Source organism: Trichogramma pretiosum, unplaced genomic scaffold (assembly GCF_000599845.2).
Source record: "Trichogramma pretiosum strain Unisexual culture from Peru unplaced genomic scaffold, Tpre_2.0 scaffold21, whole genome shotgun sequence".
NCBI lineage: Eukaryota > Metazoa > Arthropoda > Insecta > Hymenoptera > Trichogrammatidae > Trichogramma > Trichogramma pretiosum.
The window spans coordinates 2,313,799-2,341,314 of record NW_019640940.1 but is presented as its reverse complement, the minus strand read 5'-3'; the positions used below and the strand labels follow the sequence as shown (position 1 = coordinate 2,341,314).

Below are 27,516 nucleotides of genomic sequence, written 5' to 3'. Positions count from 1 at the left end.
TAAGAATCTATCCGTCAATCGGGATCATAAATATTAGGAATACAACATTATAATAACTTATATGTTGGGAGAATATAATAACCAATTCGCATCACGTCATTTAGAGGTAAAGTGGCAATGCTAAGGGCAAATGGCAAATAGGCGCAGTAACAATTTTATAATTTTTATTTCACTCAAATATTTAATTTATTTAATATCTCTTACCTTTTTGTTACAGAATGTATGTATATCATTACTAATTCATAACAATAAAAAAACTGTAATTTTATAAACATGAAATAATTTTAACAAAAGAATTCTTAAAACGTACCTGCCGTTCTTCAGAAGATTCGATTTTCTGAGCAAATGCACGTCACAATTTAAAAATCGCACAATGCGTGCAATTAGGTAATAGCGCAAAATGTATTGATACAAATATACAAAATATATTGATTTTGAAAAATATATGGTTTGACTACTTACCCATGCGACGACCTCCCCAGCATTTACCTTACCGTCAAAGTTAATTTTTGATGTTGTTAAGTGTTCCATGAATGCACCTTTAATATGAATAATATTCTTTCATTAATTTAGAATTGTCAAAAACTAGACACTATTCAAATTATTTTCCATAATTCATAAATTTCGTTGTACCGGGCAAGCAATTTAGAAAACATTTACGAAGTATGATATCATTGGGCTGCATCATTAAAATAATGAACTGCTGGGGATTTTTATTTCATTATCATTCGACAAACGACCTTAAACACTTTTTAGACGAAAATTGTTTTTGATATCAAGTGGGTGAAACCTTTTTTCCTAAAGTGCGGGACAACACTGGTCGATACTTCCGATCTTTCTCAGTCAATTTCGTTCATACCTAGACGATAGCACTCCTCAACCAATACTTTTCCGATGAAAAAGACCTTTAAAAATTCGATTTGAATGTTTGGACTTATTTAATACTCTCTACATAATGTTGCTTCAATAAGACATCTGTTTTCTTTATTTTTGCTAGAAATTGAAACTTCCCCTAGTTAAAATATAAGCACGGTAAAGTTTCTTATTATTAATAATATAAAATAAGTTTAAAAACTTAAACGCGGATGAGAGTGTACTTTCGGTGTTTATTTGCATACAGAAATAATTGAACGTCTTTCCGAAGTTGATTTTTCGCCTGAGCTGAAGTAATGACTTTCGTCTCGGGCGATAACGAGCACCAGCTATGAGCGAGACTCCTCTAGTTTCCGCGATGAGACCACCCACCCAACGCCGCCCTCACCCTTGGGCAAAATAATGACATTATCAGACGCTACTCTTTGCCTCGAGCCTGATTACATGGATAAATCTTTTCGCACTTTGCAAGTTACGCCCGAGCATATCCCGAGATTTTTTGCGCTCATAGGAGCTGAAAATAGTTGAAAGCAATTAAGCAAACTTTGAACCGGAAACGAGTCAAGCAAATTGACGAGTTTTTGTTCTTACTATACACAAAACTGCTTTTTTGAAACTTTGCGCAACCATGGTCGGAATATTTGACATTTTAATTTTCTCCGCATTATTTACCTCGCGCGACAACTTCTAACAGTGAATAATATACGAGATCAAGTAAAAAGTTGACGGTAAACTTTGAATGGTGAAAGATAACAAAAAAAAGTACGGGTTGGTTAAATTAACATCTTGTTTCGTACGCATCACGTCCGAGACCACGAATGAGAGATATATTTTCAAATCGAAGAAATCGATGATTTCTGCCAGGCAAGTCGCATTGAGTAAACCATTAAAGTTTTTCTTTAATCTTACTTGGAGCCTCGCTGGAAATGGCCCCCGCGCGCGCAAGTATATAACGTAGAGATCCTCGAGGAAGAAAAGTATTGGGAAACAAAACAGAAGGAACGGGAGGAGGGAAAAGAGCTGATGGTGGCGTGTATATATATCTATACGCGTATAAGACCAAGCCGAGCCAGTAGACGTTCTTGCATCTAACCAAAGGACTTTTATTGCCCGAGACTCGCTCGCGCGTATATATATAGCAGTCTCGCTATATATGTAAGGCGGCGCGCATGGACGTCTCGACGTTATCTTTTTGTTAAAAGCTTTGCACGCGCATTGCTCAACTTCGCTTTATCCTGTATGTTATTTTTCTCGAAACGCCGAAGACAAGAAAAAGTTTTCCATGTATACACACACAAACACATACCGTGTATAGGATACGGCGTGTTCGGGAATTAGCACGCCCGAATTTAAGGCACATCGAACATAAGTTTTGTTGTTGCCTTGGATTATCTCGATGAGTGCGCAAACACGCCAAGAGGAAATGATTTTTACGAAAAGCGCCTGGCAAAACAAAAGGACGCGATCACGACAACGATGGCAGAGGCGAGTCAAGAACCTCCCGATCGATATTCAATCTTGTCGAGGTGGCGGCGAATAATAATGATAATATTAATAATCCGTGGCTTGCAAAGTGGGCATTATCTTACACTTTGAGAATTAGGTTTATAGAAGAGAGAGAGTAGGAGAGAGAAGGACAGAGATAGAATACAGCGCCTAGGGCAAGCTCTGCTCTCCTCGTGGCCGTGTTGTGTGCGATGGCGCAGGATCGAGGTGCATATCAAGCGTGCGGCTCTCGCGAAACGTGCGCACAGCCCGCGCGAAGCTTCTCAGCATTATATGCTGCTGCTTCCTCCTCTCTCCCTCTCTCTCTCTCTTTCTCTTCACGCGGTATGCATACGTACGTATACTACGTGTGGGAGTCTCGGAGTGGCGAGGATGTGGAATAGCGCGCACGCGAGGCTAATATTAATTAACGCCTCGACGTTAATTAGCCTAGTGCTTCTTCAAGGACGTCAACGCGCGCTTTTGGGGGAGGCGTTAGGACGGAAGAGGGGTGTTAGCGAGAGAGAGACAAGTGACAGTGTACTATATCTATACGTGTGCAAGCCTGAGAAAGCTATATGGGCTTCGAACAATGACCAAGCGCTGCCGCCGTCGTCGTCGTCGCACACCAGCTCGGATGTCTCTAGTGCGAGAGAGAGAGAGAGAGAGAGAGCTCGTCGTAGTGTGCGTATTATATATATACGTAGATATGGTTTATGTGCCAGAGGCCCCCCCGAGTGCCTCTTGTGCCATTCACCGAGGCACGGAGTGCGCGACGCGCGAGAATTATATATACTGCGGCTTTTTACTCCGATGTCTTTATTCAAAATTAATGCGCAGATGGTATAGTATAGTTATTATGACCCAGATAAAAATTAGACGCGGAGGATTTCGAGCATCGACAGCGCGAATGAAAATTATTCGGAGCTCGATTCTCGAGTGCCATATATACGTAACGGGAAGGTTGCAAAATAAAATTATCATCGTCATTAAAATTTGAGTATTAGATAAATCCGATGCGGAGAGAAACGTAACGAATATATATCATTGGATGAATTCGTAATAAATATTAATGATCCCATAAACTATTTTTAATTTGAAATAAAATAATTACGACAACGATTACGTTATAATTTTGATGGATTTATGAAAAAATTGTTGCGTAAGGATAAATGGCAATTATTATACTATTGGCAAAAATAGTGCTTATAATTTGTAAAACGTAACATTTTGTATCGCCGTAATTACTATATGTACGCACGCGAACAAAAAAAAAACTCGGAAGAATGTCGGGTGAAAGTGAGCTAGATTTAAGAGTCCGAAAACTGGATTAAAAATATACCAGTTATCCTGCAAAATATACACTTCATGATTATCACCTTAATCTATACGACATTTCAAGTAATTACCAAAATCCAAAGGATCAGCTGTTTCTCAGTGCCCTTAGCCCGCCGTGGAATTAATTATTTATATTTTACTTTTCCATTCACTGATATACAAATGAATCAATGATGTTGAAGTGTTTACCGTTCGTTAAACTTGACATGCATAATGCCGTTTCTTCAATGATATGGATATAATGACTTCGTTTTGCTTCGTACACATCCCTGCTTGTAGCTAATGTGGTATACAGGACAAAACATCGTGTCGCGCAATACACGCAGAAGTCATGTATACCCGGCACAACGTGAACAACACGACGAGCGCAACTTTGCACTCTTCGCCAGTTTTCCCGTAAATTTAGCTTGATAATCATAGAAAACACAATTGTTGAAGGATATTCAAGTGACCAACATGGACCCTATTGGTTTATTTAACTGTGGTGCCAGGTAATTTTAATTTTATAAGATTGATACCGTAAAAATATAATAACAAATTACTTGAACTTTTTGAGGTTATTTCAGAGTAAAAGAAGAACCTTCTGATATCCCCACTACTGAAAATAATAGTGAAGTGATTGTGACGAGAACCACAATCTTATAAACACTGAACTCTTACCAATTCCATGAGAAAATCCAGTAAGTTATATGTAAATTTCATTGTAGTAGTTTCTATTCTAAAAATTCTCACGTAGATTTAATTTTTCGATAGACCCAAGGGTTTCGAAAATGTGATGGAAATCAAGAAACTGAACTCAGCAACGAAATGGAAATTGTTTTTGAATGTGAAGACGTCAAGCCCAAAATTGATTCATTCATCGTTAAAAAAGTTGAAAATTACTCTCCAAATCATTTGCATAATGAAAAAGGTGACAACGTTTATAAAGGCCAAAACATTATTAAAATGGAACCTACGGACGAAGTAAAACAAGAATTTTTGAGTGACAACGCAGAACAATTAAAATTGAATTCAGACTGTAAAGTTCAACAAAAGACAAAAAGGAATATTAAGAAAAAATTTAACAAAAAACTTAACCTCAAAACACACATTGGTGCTGGGCATACTGATACAACCCGCTCATGCGATACATGCGGCAAAACATTTTCACAACGATGGACTCTTAAAGTCCACATTAATTCAGTACATAGGGGTATCACACAGGCGTGTGATATTTGCGGCAAGAAATTTTCACGAAAAAGTCATCTTAAAAAACACATTGATTCAGTGCATTATGGCATAAAACATACATGTCTTAAATGCGGCAACACATTTTCACAGCAGTATAATCTTAAAACCCACATTGATTCAGTGCATAATGGTATCACACCTACATGTGACGTTTGTGGAAAGTCATTTTCATACAAGTGTAACCTAAAAAAACACATTGATTCAGTGCATAATGGTATCATACCTACATGTGACGTTTGTGGAAAGTCGTTTTCACACAAGTATAACTTAAAAAAACACATTAATTCAGTGCATAATGGCATCACACATACATGTGACATTTGTAGAAAGACATTTTCATACAAATATGATCTTAAAGCTCACACGGATACAATACACATTGGTATGGCACTTGTGTGTGATATTTGCGGCAAGAAATGTTCACGAAAAGGTTATCTCAAAAAACACATTGATTCAGTGCATAATGGTGTAAAACATACATGTCTTAAATGCGGCAAGGCATTTTCGCAGCAGTGTCATCTCAAAACCCACACTGATTCAGTGCATAATGGTATCACACCTACATGTGACGTTTGTGGAAAGACATTTTCATACAAGTGTAACCTAAAAAGACACATTGATTCAGTGCATAATGGTATCAAAAAGTCATAAATGCGGCAAGACGTTTTTAAAACAGTCTCATCTCAAAGCTCACATTGATTCGGTGCGTAATATTATTACACATGCGTGTGATATTAGCAGCTTGAAATTTTCTTGATATTTTAATCTTAAAAAACACATTGACTCATTGTATAATGGTGTTGAAAATGATTGCAAGGTATGTTGATAAACTCTCACACGAAAAAATTATCTGAAAAACCATATGAATCAATAAGGTGCATAATTATCTCACTGATACATGTGATACAAGTGGAAAGTCATTAAAACAAGAGGGTAACCTGAAAAAACACATTTAGATAGTACATCAATGCATCATTCATGCTTGTAGTATAGGCGGAATGAAATGCTGACCGAAGTGTAATCTAAAAAACTAATTGAAAAAATGGTATTTATCATAATATCTTGACATCCTCAAATATTATCTCATTATTGAATAAAGAATGTTCAAATGTAAACAAATGAATAAATTTTGTAAAAACACAAGTATTGTGAAAATGAAAACAAGTATTGTGAAAATAAAAACAAGTATTGCAAAACAAATACAAAATTAATATTTCAACAAAAAATAATTTGTCCCAGCGATGCTAATTTTAACGACATCGTCCGATAGCGTAGATAGAAAGGGGCGCGAGAATAAGCGAGGGAAATTAAACTCGAGAGAGGCAAAATCAAACAAGCCACGTCGACAATGTTGAAGCACATTAACTAAGTCAAAGGTTAACCCCGAACTTTTCATAACAACTGCTCGACGCAGCGGTAGCAGCGCCCACATAGGCAACAGTTTTAAAAGTTCGAAGCCGTGCGCGAACTGCTCCCCGAGGAAATCTGCACGCGCGTCTTCGACGGCGGCCCAGGTCCTCTGTGCGCCGCGTGTGTTATGTATAAAAGCTGCGACGACGCGACGCGACGCGCTCTACATTCTCTACTATATAGCGCCAATTGTAATCCCAATCTCGAACGCGTAGGTAAAAGGTGGCAACTCCACGCGGGGTTATTAAATTTTCTCGAGACCAAAGAGGCGTGAGTAGCCTTCGAAGTGCTGCTTTTCTTTCGTGTCCGCCTCGTCCCAGTGCGCACCGACACAGAGCGCGAAGTGCAGTCTTTATAACACTTCACCGAACGTTAACAGCCGAATTCACAGCTGCAAAACGGAATCGGGTAACTGTTACGATACGTTTGCGTCTCCAAAATGAAACAATCGCTACAATTAAACAATAAAATACAATGAATGTATGATTACGCGGCAATGGCGTACACGCAAGTAAATTAATGCAATTATAAAAGGAGAGAGAGAGTTGCTGCGCGCGCGCGGGAATCATAATAATACGAGAATGTCTCTGGGGCTCGTCTGCGCGCCAGGAGGGACGAGAAACGAAAGAGTATATTATATATAACTGCAGCGAAGAGAGAAGAGCGACCAAAGGACCCGACGAATGATAAATAGCATAAATGTGCACAAAGTGAGCCGGAGAGAGAGAGAGAGTGAGTGGCCGAGTGAGAGATGCTATTAGAGAGAGGCTAACCTCGTTTCGTAGCTATAGTTATGCTCTCGCTTGGCAATGTTTAGACAGCACTGAGAGACGACATCATCTTTCTCTCTCTCTCTCTCTCTCTCACTTCTCTTTCGTTGCCAGGTACGGGTTCGATGTTCCATGGTGTGCCATCGCCATCGTCGTCCTCGTTGGTAGTTAATAGAATAATTACTGATTACCAACGCACACCATCGTGTGCGCCGTGAGCCGCCTCTTCTCTCTTGCCTTTTCGAACCCTTGGGCCTTGCGCCCGAACTTTAATCTCGTTACACTCGTGTGTGGCAAGACGAGCAGCGACCGTGTATATCTATACGTAAAACTTCTTCGCGCCGCAGATAAATTAAAATTAGATATCGAATTTTCGACTAAATGAGGCGTTTTTTCAATTACGTTAAATTTATCTCGTCTCGCACTTAATTATGCGTCGTTCGCCGTTGCTGAAACGCTCGCAAGGATCGTCAGTAGAAATAACCAAATATAAGTACTCGCAGGGCTGCTGCTTCACGGGCTTGAATATAAGAGATCCCCGAGAAGGGAGGAAAAACGCGGTCGAAAGATAAACGCGGGAAAAAAAGGGTGAAGAATTAAAGTACGGAAATATTACGTAACGCACCAAGATAGAAGCTTTTTTTTATACTTGTCCTGCAGTTACTTCTCCGCGCGAAGCGCCGATTTGTAATACGAGCTTTTTATCTTTCGTATATATTTTATAAAGCGGCTCCACCTGCGACGCTCGCGTATATATAATGCTCGAGTTATTGTAGGGCAGTAAAATGACGCTCGAGGCCAAGATCCATACTACGTACGTTTTTCAATTGAATTCCGGTTTTAATCTTTCGATTACCGATTCCACATATGCCGGCTTATGTACGACTATTTGCCAAGATATAACAATCGCATCGAAGCCCTCCATCGTCAAACACAGAGCGAGAGAGAGAGAGAGAGAGAAATGAGCTCGAGCTCGAGCGAGTCATCGTACACGCAAGACCATCGTCAAACAGCTGCAAGTATGCCGAGTGTAGTTGCAAGGCTCTGCTCTGATGCACGTCGTACTCCACGGCATTTCATTAAATCGTTACGTGGAAATAGCTTCAACATATCGTTTATTTGCCATCCCCCTCCGTATATAACGCGCGCGCGAGCAGACAGTATATATATAGAAGTGCATTTCACCTCTCTTCGTTGGGATATCGTACGTACGGTCTACTTATACACATCCTTCCTTCGCGTCTGCAGCTCGAGGCGAGAGCTTGAAAAATAAATGACTACCTGGCACGTCGCATATAGGTTTTAATCCATATAACACGCGCCCAGCTATAGGAGAGATTCGAAGATTTGGAATTTTCACTCAATTATATAATGGCGCATCGAGCGAGGCGACTATGTGACGTCGCGTATAGGCGGCGCTTTATGCACATTATGAGCGAATTGCCCGAACCAAGTCCGCGCAGATGACAATAGTACAGGAGGTATGCCTATTATGCTCGTGTTTCATATATCTCATAGCTTTACAGAGATAAAGATACGTACCGAGCGAAGCTGCATAAAATGTATGGTCTCGCTCTACTCTGAATATGAGCTTATATTAATTCAGCGCAAACCATTGTATCGTATTGATGTACGTTAGATGTGAACTCAAATTTTACAGCAGTAACGCGAAAACGCTAAGAATCTGAACTATGTGCAAACAACCAATTTTGTTGTAGGTTTGATCGAATACGAATACTTGACACGCATCACAGCTTGCTTTACTGCGTATATAGCAAGTCGACGGTAGAGGGGGTAAGTAGCTTCAAGGAGCTATCACAAATGCGCTGGCAATGTATCATCATACGATCAAGTCCAATAAAAATACACAACTACTATCACAAATGCGAGATCATCTCGCTGATGCACGAGTACAGTTCGTTCGGTCGCTAAGGAAGAGCGAAATTCTTCGAGTGAGCGAGTTGTTTAAAAATCATATCAGCAAAAGTGTACATAGGTGAAAACGAGAAACAGTGTTGGCTACTCTAGGCTCATAACCTCTAATACTTTCTCAGTGTGTAAAGTGCAAATTTTATAATCGAGCGAGAGATGGAAAACTGCGAGGACATAGTTAGGTATAACTATATTTGTGCATGCCATTAGTATTTTTTGATCTATTGTTTTATCGAATTGAATTATTCTTCAGGATAAAGCAGGAGTCGAACGATTCTTGGCCAGACCCGGTGGACCCTTACGAAGCCAAATACGTTGAAACATTCACGTTTGATAAATCATCGGTGAGTTACATAATTTGATTAATGTTCTGTTTTTTTTTATTATAAAAAACTATTTCACCTTTTCTATTCTAGGAAAATCACATGAATGAGGTTATGTCGTTAAAAAAAGAGTTAGATGAAAAAATATTTATAGATTTGGAGTGCAAATATGTTAAACCAGAATTAAAGTCTTCATCGACAACCGTTTGCAAATATGAGAATCAAAGTTGCCTTCCTATTTTAAAAGTAGAAAACGAAAATCGAACCAAAACTCACATAAACACAGTACATGGTTCGATCAAATATTTTGAATGTGAGGTTTGTCACAAATCATTTAGTCGAAAACATTACGTAAACTATCACGTAGATACAGTACATAATAAAATAAAACCCTTCGAATGTGATATTTGTCATAAATCATTTGGACTAAAACAGCACCACAAAAGACACATAATTACGGTACACAATCGAAGCAAAACCTTCGAGTGTGACATGTGTCACAAATCATTTGGGCGAAAAATTAACCTTGAAACTCACATAAATGCAGTACATCATCGCATCAAACCATTCGAATGTAAGATTTGTCACAAATCATTTGGATACAAGAGTTCCTTTAATTCTCACATGAATGCAGGACATGATCATACCAAACCCTTCAAGTGTGACATTTGTCAAAGATCATTTTCATCAAAGGGTAACCTCAATAAACACATAAATATAGTACATGATCGTAGTAAACCTTTCGAATGTAATATTTGCCACAAATCATTTGGACAAAAGAGCCATCTCAAAACTCACATGAATACAGTACATGACCGTAGCAAACCTTTCGAATGTGACATTTGTCACAAATCATTTGGAGAAAAACAAAACCTCAAAAGGCACATAAACGCAGTACATGAACGGAATAAACCCTTTGATTGTGAAATTTGTCATAAAACATTTAGAGTAAAGGATAACCACCAAAAGCACATGAAAGTACATAATTGTATCAAACCATAGGAGCAGGAGTTTGTTCCAAGACATATGTGAACTCATCGGAAACTTTATTTTTACACTCACATGAGTACAATATGTTATTTTGGAAATCTCTCACATGAATATCATTCAATTTTCAAAACAATAAAATATTTCAAACTTTAACTCATGTTTTCGTGACTATCGTTGTACGTAAACCCTACTATTAACCCAGTTTTGTATTCAATTCAATAATCAGTTGAACAATAAGTTGAACTCTTGCTTATATTGTACGGTTTTGTATCTATGTAAACATATTATTATTGAAAGCGCATTCGGGTTTTTTTCGATGACACGATCACGCCGTCATTTTTTCAAGAGTGCATTCATCAAAAATAATTGTTATTACTTAAACGCATCACCGAACAGCGTAGTTGGTTGCTCGCGAGTGTGAGAATCTCTTTCATCTTGCGCGTCGAATGCCTAAATTATAGTGTGGCAGCAACACGCGTGCGTGCAAGAGACGTGGAAAGTGAAATATTTACCGCGGAGAGAGGGCGAATTTCAAAATTTTACACCTCGGTGCAGCACGATGATTACAAAGCACATTATAAGTTGTGTGACTTTTTAAGAAACAACGTATGCGAAAACGCATCCTTGCACGCACACATGCGACGAATAATTTTTTTTTTCATAAGTATATTGCGTATTAGATTTCGTCGCGCGCCAAGAGACATCATAATGGAGGATGTTCGTCACATGGGTGAAAACTTTCTCGAGCACGAGTCTGTCCACCATCACTACGTTCGTTCCTCATGACCATAAAAAAATTTAAATACTGACGCGTTTAATATAAGTCGTTTCTCTGGTGAGTATATCCAAGTTTAAGTAATCCGAAAACATTGAAAATCTTTTCGAGTGCATGTGTGATCCATGCGCCACGAGGCTATCGGCTTTATAGAACTATTAGGCATCAACGAGGCTTTCAGACACTCGATAAGAACTTGCGTAAATAACGCGACCACATATAGCAAAATTGGCTCCGAGAGAACCGATATAAAATCGGGGTGCTTCGAGCTAGTCGATATTTTGCATGGTGCGTTGCGTATACGTGTATCCGTATGTGCCATGCGCTTCATCCTCGCGTTAATCGGTGCACGCGTGCAGGGTGTGAGAGCTCCGGTGTACGTATATACGCACACAGCATAGCGCCGCAGCACTGCACACGAGTAACATCAGAAGCAGTTCGATATTGCCGCCACCGCCTCGTCCCTCCCGATGTTTTTGGGTTAGCCGTTAATGGCCTGAGCGCGAGTGCATAAATTACTTGATTACCCCCCCCCCCCCCCCCCCCCNCCCCCCCCCCCCCCCATAGTAGACGTGTACGCAGCTAACGCTAATGCCTCCCACATCTCGACCCCTCGATGTTCCTCCAGCCATCCTCTCTTTCTCATATACCCTCTATGTACACTTTGCCTCGATTTTCCCGCGCGTATACAAAATGTATCTATATATCTTGGGTAATACACGTTTTTTACACCTCAATTAATTGATCGGGATATACGTGCGATTTCATTCCAAAAGCGCAATGCCGATATTCGTTGTAAACAGATAATGCAAAAAAGGAAAATGTATGAATAAATTCCATGTGAAAGGTTTTTTTTACCGATTCAAAAACATAAGTACTCTTACGTTGGTACTAATGGTGCCACTATAAAATAAAACTATTACACTAGAAATCGAGAATTCTACAAAACGTTCGTACGAGTGTAAAGCACTAGATATGCTCACTTTTATTTTTATAAATTGGAAATTTTTTTCTTCTTACTTTCCTTTTTCCATTTCTCTCTTTCGACACGTCTCTACATAATAACACGGACTCGAACGCGTCGGCGTTAGCCATTACGCTCTAGGTGCAGAAGCAGTAGCAGCAGTGGTAGTAGTAGCTCGGGGAGCAAGAGTTTTATCGCCCTAGAATTCGCAGCCTCGCAGAATAATGCCTCCGACTCTTGAAGGGCATCTCTCCTCCGAAAGTTCGCTCTTTGGAAAATCTCTGCTCGTCACGCTGCGATCTGCTGCTGCTGCTGCTGCGAGTATATGGCATGCATGTATATGGCGCCGCGCGCGCGTGTGCACGTGTACGTAAAAGTTTTCGGAGCGTGAGTTACACGTAGGTATATATAAGGAGCGCAAAGAAAACGACGACGACAACGAGCTACGTCGCCGCGCCACCCCGAGAGTTCAAAAGCCGTATATAGAGAAGGCGCGTAGTAGTAATATAGTTGCTGAGCGACGAAAGGATTTATGTACGTTCTTTTCTCGGGTCGGTATACGTATAATACGCTAATTGCAGGCACCCGCTGAATAAAAAACGCTCCCAAGTACATTCATAATTTTGCCATCGTAAATAAATTATAACGATCAATTATCGGTACGTATAACGAGACGAACAATATAATAACGTATCAGAAGCGGCACGTATCGTATGAATTCTCTGGGCAAGCGAGAACAACGAAAAAAAAAGAGAAGAAAATAAAAGACACAGCGATTCCAAGCATCGAAGCTGTACGGTACGGTTCGATCGCGTGTAATATCTGATTTACGCTAGTATTGAACAGTCTGCAGTGTCACGGAGTAGAAAAAGAGGCAAGGAGAAAAAAAACGCAGAAAAGAAAAAAGCGAGATATAGAGAGACATAGAGAGAGAGAGAAACAAACGGGCAAGCGGCGCGTATATAAGCACATTTCCGGTGAATGTGCCTGCATTGCGCAAGAAATAAAAAGGGTGTGCGTTCGTGCAGCGTAATACTACGTACGGCTTACAGGTTAAAGAGAGTATATAGAGCGACCGGTTATGCATACACGCACAGGCACACACACGTACGTATAGCTGCGATCTGTTGCGGAATAATATTTGTGAAAGAGCCTCGTGCGCTGCGAGCACAGCGTATTAGACGTTATATTGTGAATGGCAAAGATCTAGGTTACGCCGGCGAGCGAGAGTGTACTATAGCGTTTGCTCGCGTTCGTATATAAACGATGCAGACCTGCTGCAGCTGAGAAATGATCTGTCATAATACTTCAATCGGGCGTCCTTGATTGCTGCTGCAGTGAATACCTGCAGCAGCCTATAGGTATGCATTATAATACACACGCGCGCGCGAGAGCGAGCAAATTATTCGTCGTTCGCGCGCAAAGCGTCGATCGCTGGCGACTGATTAATCAATGCATTTTTACGTCGAGTCTCCCTTGTTTTTTCACTTCGATTCCTCGGCGCTTGGCGATATGAGGTCTTTTGTGCCTCCGTACTACATTGTGTGTATGTGTTATTCTTTGTTGTGTACTTGTACCGCGTTCGAGGTTGATAAATCGTGTAAAACAACTTCGACGATTTTCTTGCGCACCGAAAGCGCGAAAGATTAGAAGCCCCGTGTACTTTGGGCCACGTTTCGTACGTACTGTATAGGCATCGCGAATTAAAACGCCACCGCCGCCCACGCGCTGCTCTTCTTTATATAGCGAGTAAAAATTAAAATTTTCTTTCGTTCATGAATAATTTAACAAATTTCCATTTAGATTGATGTCGCCAGATGCGTGCAGTCGTGCGAGCTTGAGCACGCGCCTGTTGTTGTGTTGCTGCCCCCCTCGCGCGACTCTCTGCACTGTGTTTTGTTGTTGTTATAGTACAAACTGAAAAACTTGCCTAGTGTTTTCTTTTTCACCGTCGAAAAGGCACACACAGAAAAAAAATTAATAAAAGTAGTTACCGCGTACTTTGAATATCGTATCAATTTAGCCCCGCGCTTGTGTATCAAGCTCGTTGATTTACTCGTTACGCTTATGGAATTGAAAAGAGGGAAAATTCGTGAACACGGGGCGCGCGTAATGTTATGAAGAACAGCAGCACATCGCGCCGTAACAAACTTACAATGAAGTTAATTCGTCGAGTGATCAATTATAAACATTATATAGGCGCGGGTTCGGTCGGCTTTCGCAGGTACAGTATCCATAATCGGCATCGTATAGATAATTACGAATGTTTACGAAAGATGAACAATTACGAATTTTTTTTAGCTATAAATATCCTAGATATAATAATATCCATAAATATCCGTATAATGCACGTATACCGGGCTATATATGACAAAACAAACATCGATACACACAGCGAGAGAGTATGTTCGAAATGCAAGCGTAATAGGTAATGTAATAAACGTTGCGGCGTAATAAGGCGCGCGCGTAACAAGGAACTCCTCTCCTATAATAGGGAACATGCACACAAATAGCTCGTGTGCAAGTGCGGCTCTTTCTCTCTCTCTCGCGCGGGATATTTATCGTTAGTTTAATGCATCTATGAGACGCGCGGCAAAAACTAATGGTTAAATACAGATACACGAGTTGCATTTACTACATATATACAAATCGGTTATATAAACGAACAAGTTCTCATGCGCGTGTACGTAAATATCGTATGTACGACACTTTATACGTCTTTCTATCGGTGAGGTGAAAGATTACTGACCTTATGTCACGCTGATTAACGACTGCGGCAGAAGTTAAATTTTTCTTACCACGTGTCATCTCTATATGCCACCCCGAGTCTATATAATTCGCTTGTGTCGAATGTTACATCGTTGTATGAAAAAAAAATTCAGTCAAGGATTGCATTGTTGTCAATGAAAAAAAATCTAGTCGCAAATTCATTTTTTTGTTTGTTTTTTACTATTAAAAATAAATTGTATTTATAGAGACGTGGATACAGCTGACGAAATGGCCCACTGTACCAAGACAGGGATCCAGATCCAGCGTGTTATCTACAATTTGGCATGTATGAAAAACAGATCATGGACTTATAATGCTCTATAATGGTAAGTGCGTCGACAATTCGTCACTGAACCGATCTATCGGTCAGTCGATAGATCCCAGTGACGCGGCTCGACGAAGCTCGCGCGCCGCTATTTGCGTACAAAATAAAATAAGTATTGTTTTAACATTAATCGAAGCTAATCTCATCTGCACATTATAAATATTTACACCCGTGTTTCTTTTTCTTTTTTTTCATTTTTTTTGTTCAAATTTATTAAAAAATAAGTGAAGCTCGAGAGCCAAGACGATTTAATGCCAGATGTCGTGTCCGTGATGATGGCCGTGATCCTTGACGAGGTAGGGCACGTGCTCCTTGACGACGTACGGCACCTTCACGGGGTAGGGCACTTGTTTCTCGACGTGCACGGGCACCTTGACGGGTACGTGGACCGGGTAGGGCTCCTCGACGGGCACGTTGACGGGCACGTGGACGGGATAGTGCACCAGCTTCTCCACGGGCACGTGGATGTTCTTCTGGATGTGCACCGGGTAGGGGGCGGGCACGTGATAGGGCACCGGGTTGTCCACGGGCACCTTCACGTGCACCGGGTATGGCACGGGGATCTGCTTCTCGACGGGATACGGGGCGGGCACGCCCACCTTGACCTCCTTGTGGATGGTGACGTCGGTGATGTGGCCGTGATCGTGGTGGCCGTGCAGCTCCAAGCCATGGTGGCCGCCGAAGTCGTGGCCGAGGTCCAAGCCGCTGTGGTCAAAGTCGTGAATGCCCAGGTCGAAGAGACCGCGCTTCGATTTCGAGTCGGCCTTCTTGTCCTCCGCCTTCTCCTCGGGCTTCTTGCCCTCTGGTCGAGCCAACGCCAGGCTCACCAGAACGCAGAAAACAATCGATATCTGTTTGCGGTAAAAAAATTTTGATGGTATCTTGATCGTACTTGGTAATGTTTGGGAAAGGTGGCTTATTTTAATTGCGTTCGTCACTTTTTTTTTGGATCATATAGCCAAAGCTCTTTAAAAAATTGTTAGACTTGCCTAGTATAAGAATTACCGAGTAAGAGTTCATTTGTCTTTTGCGTGACAGGTTAATTTATATCATTACGAAGTACTATTCGCGTTATTAATTGAAAAATCACACGTTAGCATTTTACGACCACAAGATTGAAATTTGTAAAATTATACAGTAGTTGTCCAAGGGGCAAGTTACGATCGACGTAAGTGATACAGGAAAATTTAAAATCTACAGTGAACGAATAATTTTGAAATCCAAAAATATCACACAAGCCTTACTCACGCACTTGCTGCTACGGTTATCCTTTGATAACCAATTGATTTGTTAATTGAGACTCACATACAAGCATCACTTTTCAGAATTTAACTATACAACCAGCACAAAAACGTTAAACGCGAATAATAATAATACACCACGGAACCGCGAAGATAAAAAAAAAATCATGAAGTTAAAAAAATGCAAGGGTCGCTCTACATGGATACTCGAAAAATGCTCGATATCAAAGTTTTTCTCTCTCACCTGTACTCTCATGGCGGAAACTCACACACGAATATCAAACGGACTGATCGCTCTTGGCAACAATCAGCTACCTATATACCTGAGACTTTCGCCTGGCGCGCGGGTACAAGGCTCGCGCCATACGCCATAGGCGGCGTGTGCACAGGCGACGGCGGTCCACCTCCTCCCCGCTTTTAGCAGCAACCACCGCTCCATAGCTCTCTTTTACCCGCGCACTAGACTAGACTATATTACGGAGTGTGTGTGCGTGTAAGTGTGTGCGTTTATACACACGCGCGCTCAGCCTCGCGGACACAAATGCACGCAAGTACAAATACGACATAGTGGTAGCCCGATATATGGTATTAAAAGGCTTTTTGCCTGCGTGCGTTTATGTGCATAGCATGATTTCTAGAATTTCTAGAGCGTCCAGCTCTGCCGCCGCCGTCGCCGCCGTCGTGTGTCGTACGCGTCGTTTTCCCACGAGTCGCACACAACTCTATAACCGATCGCACGCGCTCGCGAGCACGTCGATTGCCAAATTATCCAGTTGCACAAATGAAAATATACATTTCAATGTATTTTTTTTACGAAACTCCGAAAGCTAAAAGTTCAAACTTATTGCGCTACATTTGGAAGTTATCATTTTAAGAGAGAGAGAGAGAAGTTAAAAAAAGGGTAGAACAGATGCCAATGATGCGTGACACAATCGAGAGGTGTTTACAAGCGCCGCGCGCGATCGCGACTGCATAATTATTATGCATACAGCGCCTTGCGTAACGCGAGCCTTTGGAAGCTCTCAAGTTCAGCTCGCAAGACCATAACTCATATCGCGGATTGAAAAAGCAAACATTAAATTGATTCTATGAATTGATAGTGATTTACTGTGCGCGCGCGGCGCGATTTGAATAAACACAGAGCTCTTTCTTCAGATGCAGCGCACGCGCATGTAACAAGGCGCAGGCTCGGTAGTATGGGCAATAAAAAATTAATCGAGGCGTCGATGCGAATTTATGAAAAGAAAGAAAAACAAGTCGATGCGAGAGAAAAAATCCGTGGTTTCTCCATTCAGTGCGCCGCGGCGTGCACATACCCCCGTACACGCCTCTGTGCGGCTCGAGCTCTATACACACACACAAGACTCGCGCGCGAGAACTAGTTTTTATGCAAAGTAAGATGCACTCATTAAACGACATTCTTGCGTGAATAATCTATATATATCTAGCGTGTGTGTGAGTGTGTGTTGTGTATTACACGCGTCCACACTGCGTAAACGCGATGTTTATTAGCACAATCGAGCATTTCAAAACGAGCCAAGAGCATTTCTCTCTTATACGTCTCTATATCGCAATTGTAAATCCATCGCAGCTAGTCTCGGCTCGACTCCATAAATTGTAATAACAAAATGAGAGAAAAAAATATATATACACGCATAATATCTTTGTCCGGCGAATTCGTAGTATATACGACACGACACGCGCGCGCGCGCGCAGGACATCTGAATTTCCAGTGGCTAAACTCGCCGATTGAATAATCGCGCGCCGCGGCAAGGGCTTGTTGGTAGTGTGTGCCTCATGCCTGTCGATTCGCATAGACATGCAACTGCGTAAGATCGCGCCGAACGTTATGTGTTGTACTACGACGCACACACATACACACAGGCGGGCGACAAGGACTTTCTCTTTCCTAGGCCGATTGTACGTATATATATATTGAACAATGTCATAATGTACACCGGGGAATATATAAGTTTTGCCGCGCGCATTGTGTTATATTACGCACACGCGGCACAAAAGCTGGATCGACGCCGCTGCGCTGATACATTTGCGGTTGGAATAATTATTAATTTTTTCTCTCTCTCTCTCTCTCTCTCTCTCTCTTTCTTTCTTTTTTTCTTCATCGATAATGTATGTAATTGCCAACGCCGCTGCATAGGGTACGGCGCTGCTGCTCATACAGCGATTTTAACGCAACTTGTTAATGTCAATATGAGAATTTAATACTTTGACCAATTACACAGCGAAATCTTGCAATTTTTCATCTCAACGCTCATATTAATCGATGAGGTTTCCCAACGCGCGCGCGCACGCGGCGCAGGTTAATATTGAAAAACAAATATCCCAATGCGCAATTCTTTACGCGCGCGTATTTTCTTTAACGCATAGTAATATCGATGCCGAAGAGAGGTGTGTGTGTGTATATATAGCAGCGTTGATTTGACTAATTGGAAGAATTGAAATATTGATATCTATATCGATATTCTTTTCGTAATTGCCGTCAATTAAAATTCATTCATTATCGGATGAAATCGTAGAGAATCGATACAACAGCTCTTCCAGCTCGAGTATCAGGGAAATGAAGATTTCAAACGACTTCTCTCTTTCTCTCTGCGTATTAATAAATAAGCAAAACGTCAGTCTCGGATCCTATTTATATACATGCGCGCGAGCTGCCTGGAGTTGCTCTGCTGCACAATTGAATTTACGCAACTTTATATGCACGACGCACGACGACGAAAAAGAAAGAAAGGGGGATATTACAACTGCGCGACTGCTGACAAGAAGACGAAGAAGAAGAAAAAAAAACGCACACAGAGAGACATTTTACGTAATGAATATAAAGATTTATAGGGACGATAAGCTCTCGAGCGCGCGAGTACTAGGAGTTGTTGAAAATTTGAATGTGGAACACACGAGAGAGCTGTTACAGTGCACGTAAGAGCTTACAGTTGCGGCAGCAGCAGCAGCAAACGTATGTGCGTCGTGCAGGCACTGCACACACACAGACACACACATACACAACGCTAAACAATATAACGATCGTTTCGCTTTTCGGAGAGGGTGTCCCTAGCTCGTTGCGCCTATGTTATATGTATGTATACGTTTGTCACCTTATCTCTCGTGTCTCACTCTCCGGCACACATTTATAAGCACACGTATACGAGCTTTGTGTGTTTTGTCTATATGTTACGCCGGGCCCGCGTGCACGATCGAGAGCTATGTATGTTATAAGACACAAAGCTGCTGCTGGCGCGTGTTCGCTTCGCGTAATCTTGGCCAATGAAATAAATAAAGACCAGAGAGAGAGAGAGCTTAACAAGTATTTTAATCGCTCGAAGCTAAATTTACAATTGTAATATTTTATGTAATCCGCCGTCTCGCGTATATAAGGGAGAGAGGGGCTTATAATCATAGAGTACGCAAAGCGCGTTTATGCTATATCGTGCGTAAGAGTTTGACCCCCTTCTTCCCCCCCGTTATGCGAGAGCACTCGAGAGAATTGTCGTTTGACTATATTTCGTTACAATTATAACAATTACTTTGCATAATAATTCTCTCTGTCTCTCTCTTTCTCTATATATTCTGAAACAGCAGAACGTGCGTCATAATGTCGCAGCTCCGTAATTTCCTTCCGATGAGAGATCGCGAGGAGTGAATTGCTCGAGCGAGCTGTGTTTTACACCCCCCACGTGGCAATGCAACATTTTTCCCTCGCGTCAATGAGAGAACATTCAACAAAGGCGCGTGTTTGTATCGATGTTAAATCGCCCGAAAGTTCGGTAAATTATTTCTCAAACCGACTCGAAAAACTGTACAAACAGGTGCAACAATGCAATAAAGCATATTGTGTGTCGATTGCCGTCCAAAAATTTTTTTTTCTTCGTCAAGCACACGCCAAGCCGGTTGAATAAGTATATGTAACGCTGATTAAGTAACAGGTGCGTGACGCTTAGGAAAATTCGCGCAAGGTCAAACATCGCACCGTATCGTTGATTTATACACATCGGATTATCGAGCGAAAGTTCAAAGTCTCTCGCAAGCTTTATTGGACTCCTTTGTCGACGATTCCTTTTCCTTATCAAAAATCAACGAGTCATCGAAATCGCAACCGCACGCGGGAGTTTCAAACATATATACTGTCGAAATGTGCGCGCGTGGACGAAACCTTTTGACACAGGCTGATTATCTAATAATATAACGCGCGAGAACATAATATACATGAAAACTTATTGCACGTATATATACGGTGGAACACGTGTATATAATGTATAATAAATTAAATTAACTCAAATTCAACTACGCGCGCGCGTGAAAGTTTTATACATTATATTATTATGCACACGCGCGGAGAGATTATCATGAAAAATCGTAAACTAAAATGTTTCAGTGTCGAATGATCTCGAATCGCGTAACTCCGCGTACAGCATAGTTATACGTAAGTTTTCTGTGTATTATACTTATACGCGCAGCGCATTGGGAACTTTCAAAGCTCGGCGCGATCCCCCCCGCCCCCGCACTCATTGGTTATATGTGTATGAAGAAACGCGCGTATAATATAGAGCTGTAATTTCACCCTTAATTTTCCTGGTAAATTCTGCGCGCGATATTAAAGTCATCCCGCGCGGGTAATACTCGGCTTACCTTCCAAGGAACGACACAAGTCGAAATATCATATCGCGTCGAGTCACTCCGAGCTAATTCAGATACGCGAGCGCGGCGGCGAAAGCTAGATAGCAGATATCGTAGATATGGACAAATATCATATCCGCGTATAAAATTATTCATAAAGCGTATCGGAAGTACTTCGTACGTATAAAATATATATATGCATGTATTATGCGTGTGTGTGTGTGCTCCGCAACTATGTCTCCTTTACATAAGAAAAGGAGGCCCAACGAGAGCAGTACGTATAATATTTGATGGAGCACACTTGGCGCATTATGTGCGTGTATGTGTGTGTGTATAAGCGCGACTTTCTCAAAGTAGGCAGTATCAGCTTTCGACCGCGCGCGGCATAGCACAAACGATCGTAGTACGTATAATACTGCAACTGTAAAATATCCCGCGAGTTTGCTGCTGCGCGTGTTTCTCGACACGCTTACGCGTGTATAGAGACGACGACGATGACGCCTCGTATTCGCGTATTTATGCGCTTTATCTGCAAATCGGAAGTGTTTTATTCGATTACCGCGAGAGAGAGAGAGAGACTCGCGAGACTCTCTGTATAAACGTATACCTGCCGTATTATAAGTTTACGGTGCACATGTATATTATACGTACAAGTGCCTTACGTAATGGGACAATTGCACAATTCGTGCATGTGTGTGTATGTACTGCTGTGACGTGCCACTCGCGCGCATACATAGAGAGATATAGAGAGTGAGAGTAAATAAATCATCGGTGAGACGCGCGTGAATCAAAATAATATATCAAGTTACACATGCATAGCGCAGTGCGCGGCTGCAATGTATATAGATTATTACATAGTACATCCTCGGCTCGCGCGCTCGACCGATCGCGCATAAATTTTCTCCTCTTGTTTTCTTAGCTTTGTTTCGCTCTCTCGTGACCGCGTGGTCGAGATTTGGCAAAAGGTCACTCTTAACTGGGTCGAACGTTTATCCACGATCTAGGCACTCTTCAGGACTGCTGCGAGCGCTCGATCCGCTGCAAATGTATAATCCTCTTTAATCGATCACACGCGCGGGGGTTACGCGAGCGCACGCAACAAGACGAAACGCACACATTTTCTGATATGACCTTCTGCATGAACGAAGATTTATATATGTGCGACTCGGCTGGGCTGCGAGCGCGGAAATTTAATGACGCGAGAGTAAACAACAATTTCTAAAAGTTCAATGGCCCACGCACACGTGCACGCATTCTCGATTGTAACGTTACAATAACGCGTGGATTTGTTACAAAGTTAAAAGGATCGCAGCGACGTTTAAATAAATATTTGTTAACCCATAGTACGTACGTATGCCTCGCTTTGTGCTCTTTGTTATTCGCGCGCGAATATCATCTCCGAAATAATTGGCAAAAACACATCGGCGCGCGCAATTATAATTGCTCTCTCTCTTTCTCTGCGTATACGTATAATGAGATTCAATCGGACGTGAAACTGAAAACGCAGCCCGCCGTAAAGCCAGCCGCCGCGCAAAATCTCGACGCTCATTATCGAATTACAAGTAACATTTAATAATTATTATACGCGCGTCGAGCCGATTGGAAAATATTTTATATAGAAATACCCGAGCTCGATCGAGCTGCTGCTCATGCTGTGTTTGGTCAAAAAAGACCTAGGAGCGACAAAAAAGAACACGTAGTCTCGCGACTGCATTATCGAAAAGGGAGGGTCGAATGGAGAGAAAAAAAGAGTCGTTTTCGAGTCGCGCCCGATTCGAGCGATCCTATATGGAATCGGTCAGGAGAAAAGTAGTTTATATCGACGTCGCCGCCGCCTAGATCGATTCCGAAAAGTGTCAAAAACGTGCGCGCCATAATACGCACATCTAGGTATGTAGTACAAGGCGCGCGTAAGAAAATGTAAAATGGCCGAGAGAAACGATCGGCGCTATTTATCGCGCTCGCTCATAGAGTTGCTGCTGCTGCTGCAGTCGTATGGCGTTGTGCACTGTAATATGAACAACCTTTGCCTAAAACGAGTATGTGGGTCAAGCTAACGAAAACGATTCGCGAAGATTCTTGCGTTAATTCGCGCTCGAGCTCTCGCGTATAGTATACATAGCGACGACGCTCAATGACAATCGAAATTCCTCCGATACGCTGCTGCGCGTATATATACGAGCTGTCCGTAGTCAGTCACACGTATATATATTTGCCAATCAAACGATTTTACGCAAGCAGCCGCGACGACTACGACGACTACGACGACGACGACACTTTATTCACGTATACACATGTGGCTGCTGCTTTTGCTTCGTCGTGATCCTTAACGACCGAGTCGATCGTGTTTTTGCTCCGCAACACATATGTATCTGGTTTTTCCTCGCCGCGCTCGTATAGAGCAATGGGATTAGAGGTCGTTGCATTTTTGTCATTTTTCTTCTCCTGCTGCTGCTGCAGGTGGTGCACCGGGCAGCAAGACACAGCGCCAGGCACGTAAACACAAGCGCGTGACAATTAATTATTCCATTAAGTAATCAATCGCGTCGATATTACCTATATATGCCACGCGGAGATAGAGAGAGAAAAATCATAACGCGCGAATACACATATAATCTCGCTGCTCCTCTTCATAATTCTCATTTCGAGCCGTTCGTTTTTGCGCTTTATTTTCCCGCCGGCAATAGCAATTTAAATATTCATCAGTCAATAAACAAAAGCGCAGATAATTTTGTAGACTCGAGCTGGCAAAGGTATTTAAAAGGCCCGGTGCGCGTGCGCGGCTGTCTCTTTCTCTCTCTCTCTCTTTATCTGTGGTTTCTGTTTAATCGACCTAGTTTCGTTCGAAATTTGCTTCCAAATGAGCGATCGATTGTCACTATGCATACAGCTTTTTGCGCGCGCGTCTGTAAATAATCGCTAATTGTGCACAGCGGGCACGAAGCAGACAGCCAAGCACATTCGATGCTTCGTACAGTCGAAATTCTTCCGATCGAGAGAAAATATTATGCATTTATACGAGATCGGCAAGAGAGAAAAGGAGCATCATGAACTTTGCAGTTTAATATCAGTCGAATCGAAAAATAATCGATGTAGTTGACTAATTTGCGTACGATGCATCGATAAGTAATTATAACGCGCTGAACACAATGAAAAGTAAAATTCAGTCAAGATTTTACAACGACCTGCAAATTAATTGGCGCATCGCACGTTTGGGATGTACTGCGTTACTCTTTATTATACTTGTATCGCATATCGAGTTTTTGCGAAAACGAAAACAAAAAGTTTAAACAAAAAGAAAGGCGCAAAAACAAGGGCCCGCGCGCAGGTGGAACACGATACACGCACACACACACCGATACTTTGCGCTCGAACGAGCGAGCTCATTGTTTTAGAAAAGGATGCTATAATTGGAGAGGAGTGCAGTATATACGGAGGAGCAACGGCGTAACAGAGATACGCGTTATCGCGCGTGCTGTTTGTTTTGTGTAAGTATGTGTGTGTGCATATACACGTAAGCGATGCACGCACGATCGAACGAACAAATTAATTGGACACGATGCTAATAAAAAATGCCGATCGCTGGTACAATACGCGTGGCTCGATTCGTACGTATACATGTTTCACGTCGTATCGATTATATCTTTTTAAACTATTGCACACACGTCGTTCGTGCTCGCGCGTGAAAAACCATGATGGCCCGTCGCGTCCCTATATACTACATCACCACCCCCCGTTTCGGAGCTGCGCTCAACGAACGCGTATACGTTTTATGATGGTTCGAGGGCGAAGAGGAGGAGGAGGAGGAGGGAGGATCCCCGCCGAGTGCATCGATTTTTATACACGAGAGATTAAATAATTTTCCGAACTTTTCGCCATTGTTCATATATCTCTCTCTCCGCATATAAATTTTTCGTCGTTACCTTCGCGGAGCCGTGGCGATGATGTCGAAACGCGCGATGGAAATCGTGTAAAACAATTTGCGCACAATGACGATGATCGCGGCGATCATGATGATGATGATGATGACCGTCATTCGCATACACACACGTACACCGCGAGATTCTATGTGTGTGTACGTATACACCATATACACGATCCAACACACAATAATTAGAATTGCCAAGCGAAATCGCTGCAACGTAGCAGCAGCAGTGGTGGCGGCATAGCGACGCTGCAAGGGCCAAGGACGAAAGAGAAAAGTCAGTGCAGCGGCGGCGGTGGGATCTCTCTCTCTCTCTCTTTCTCTCACACGGGGGCGTTTGCAACGAGTTGCGATGGTCATCGCGGCTACGTCTCGGTCGTCATCATCATCGTCATCATAACAATAATCGGCATAATGTGCACTCGCACACACACACACGCGGGTAGCCCGCGCAACAGACACGTACGTACACACGCACGAAGGAGATACGTATGTATACACACAACATGCCCACTCTGCAGTACACACACCGTGACTGCTGCTGCTCGCCTCTCGCCTTATATATACAACTATCTCCTCCTAGACTATAAAAGCCGAGGGTAAACGCTCGCTAGGACTCAGTACGCGTTACTCTCTAAAACTCAGCTCTGCCAGCCCACAAGCATGGACGGCAAATTGAAAGTGAGTAATCATGCGCATTCGTCGCAATGACCCGGAGATTTAAGTGTGCCGTAGTATCATTATTATCAGTGACCGTAAACTCGATTCTTGCTCGAAACAGCAAAACTGCTTTTTTTTTTTCGTCAAAACAAAAAAAAACAAAATTTGTGTTACCCGCCACCTCTCTCTTCTCTCTATCCGGCAAAATCTTTTGCAGGCCCTGTTATTCCTGAGCCTGCTGGCGTTCACGCTGGCGGCCGAGGCCGAGAAGGCCGCGGAGCCCGCCGCAGCCGCCGAGAAGAAGGACGACACGGTCGCGGCCGCGTCCAGCGACGAGCCCAAGAAGTCCGAGGAGAAGACCAAGCGCGGCCTGGGCCACCTCTACGGTGACTACCACAGCTACGGTCTGGTGGATCACGGCTACGACTCGCATCACGGTCTCGATCTCCATCATCACGCGCCGATCATTCACGAGCAGCACCACGTCAAGACCCACGTCGTGACCAAGCACGTGCCCGTGCTCCAGCCCTACCCGGTCATCCACGAGAAGCACGTGCCCTACCCGGTCAAAGTGCCCGTCAAGGTGCTCGTCGACCGTCCCGTGCCCGTGCACGTGCCCCAGCCCTACCCGGTCGTCCACGAGAAGCACATCCCCGTCACGGTGGAGAAGCACGTGCCCTATCCCGTCAAGGTGGCCGTTAAGGTGAGTGATCGATTTGTTCATTTTTTTTTCTTTTGTGTGTGCAGGACATGATAAATTATGCACGCGCCACGCAAGCGTAATTAATCGACGCGCGTTATCTCACTGCCACATTCTCTCTCACACACACGCACAGGTGCCGGTGAAAGTACCCTACGAGGTAAAAGTACCAGTCCACGTGCCCGTCGAGGTGCACAAGCCAGTCCCGTACCCAGTCAAAGTGCCGGTCGTCGTCAAGGAGCCCTACCCCGTCTACGTTAAGGAGCATCATCATGGTCATCACGACTATCATGGACATCACGGTGGTCTCCTGGAATTGGGACACGGACATCACGGACTCCACTATTAAGAAATAAAACTCACTCAAAGTAAAAAAATTACCAGGACCGAAGATCTCTATCTCGATTAATTTTTCCGTTTAACTTGAACTATGAACAAAAAAAATGAAAGAAAGAAGAAAGTAAATAATTAACTCGAGTTGTCCCGCGACGCGAACTAATTTTCTTTATATTATACGGATGACGTTGAACGCGGTACGCGCTCCTTTATGCGGAGCCGATCGCGTTTTTAACTTAATTTTTTTTTTTATACCAAGAGAGTAATACAGCTCGAGAGACATGTAACCATCGATTAGAGGCCGTTAATTGTTATTATCGATAACGGCGGCAATATAAAAAAAAACAACAAGTCTTTGTACATGTAAATTGTGAATAAAATACCATATTATTTATTTTTTACCTAAGATAAAAACACCTGTTATCATTTCGCAACCACCATACACCTATAGATGTGGCAGCTATTACATGCCTCGTAATGCACGCAGTACCACTCCATCCATCCGAGTAAACACTGCGCGATGTTTTTTTTTCTTTTCCTTTTTTTTCAACTTTTTTTTTTGCCGTTACCAAGTCGCGCGGCAGCGGCGCGCGTATAGTATATACAGTGGTTTGCGCAACGTATCATTTGAATATCTCATATATTATCAGGCGCGTATTTGCCCTTGATGTTTATTGATCCGCAACGCGGGTATGTACTTATACGTATGTATTTACACCCGAGTGGAGAGAGAGAGAGAGAGATCTCCGCGAGAGCAATAGAGAAATGATTGAGTTATGCGCTTTTCGCAACCCTTATAATAATTACTTAGAGAGGCATATAAACACACGCGTGCGCG

General features: G+C 42.5%; 3 protein-coding genes across 7 annotated transcripts in view; 2 read left to right on the top strand and 1 right to left on the bottom strand.

Moving 5' to 3' along the window:
* Nucleotides 1–238: 238 nt before the first annotated feature.
* LOC106659721 (serpin I2-like) overlaps nt 239–27,516 on the bottom strand; it is a 49,018-nt gene continuing 21,740 nt past the window's right edge. The window contains exons 1-2 of one of the 3 annotated variants that reach the window (XM_014382397.2): nt 16,670–16,730; nt 15,155–16,035 (exon numbers count right to left, since the gene is read on the bottom strand). In XM_014382397.2, the coding sequence (XP_014237883.1) occupies nt 15,433–16,035; nt 16,670–16,681 (615 nt within the window). In that variant the 5' untranslated portion in view covers nt 16,682–16,730 and the 3' untranslated portion in view covers nt 15,155–15,432. Of the gene's footprint in view, nt 540–15,154; nt 16,036–16,669; nt 16,731–27,516 lie in introns of those variants that run through there. The other 2 variants (XM_023457870.1, XM_023457871.1) reach the window with 2 other exon arrangements.
* LOC106659936 (gastrula zinc finger protein XlCGF52.1-like) lies at nt 4,055–5,965 on the top strand. Of its 2 annotated transcripts, none has more exons than XM_014382716.1 (3): nt 4,055–4,187; nt 4,263–4,376; nt 4,450–5,965. In XM_014382716.1, exon 3 carries the CDS (start codon nt 4,504–4,506, stop codon nt 5,575–5,577), a length of 1,074 nt encoding a protein of 357 aa, XP_014238202.1. In that variant the 5' UTR covers nt 4,055–4,187; nt 4,263–4,376; nt 4,450–4,503; the 3' UTR covers nt 5,578–5,965. The 2 variants fall into 2 exon arrangements, with proteins under 2 accessions (XP_014238202.1, XP_023313636.1); XM_023457868.1 differs by having other exon boundaries at nt 4,253–4,376.
* On the top strand, nt 15,107–26,819 carry LOC106659720 (histidine-rich glycoprotein-like). Of its 2 annotated transcripts, none has more exons than XM_023457869.1 (3): nt 15,107–15,185; nt 25,860–26,345; nt 26,479–26,819. In XM_023457869.1, the coding sequence occupies exons 1-3, from the start codon at nt 15,183–15,185 to the stop codon at nt 26,689–26,691; spliced, it is 702 nt and encodes a 233-aa protein (XP_023313637.1). In that variant the 5' UTR covers nt 15,107–15,182; the 3' UTR covers nt 26,692–26,819. The 2 variants fall into 2 exon arrangements, with proteins under 2 accessions (XP_023313637.1, XP_014237885.1); XM_014382399.2 differs by lacking the exon at nt 15,107–15,185 and adding an exon at nt 25,536–25,663.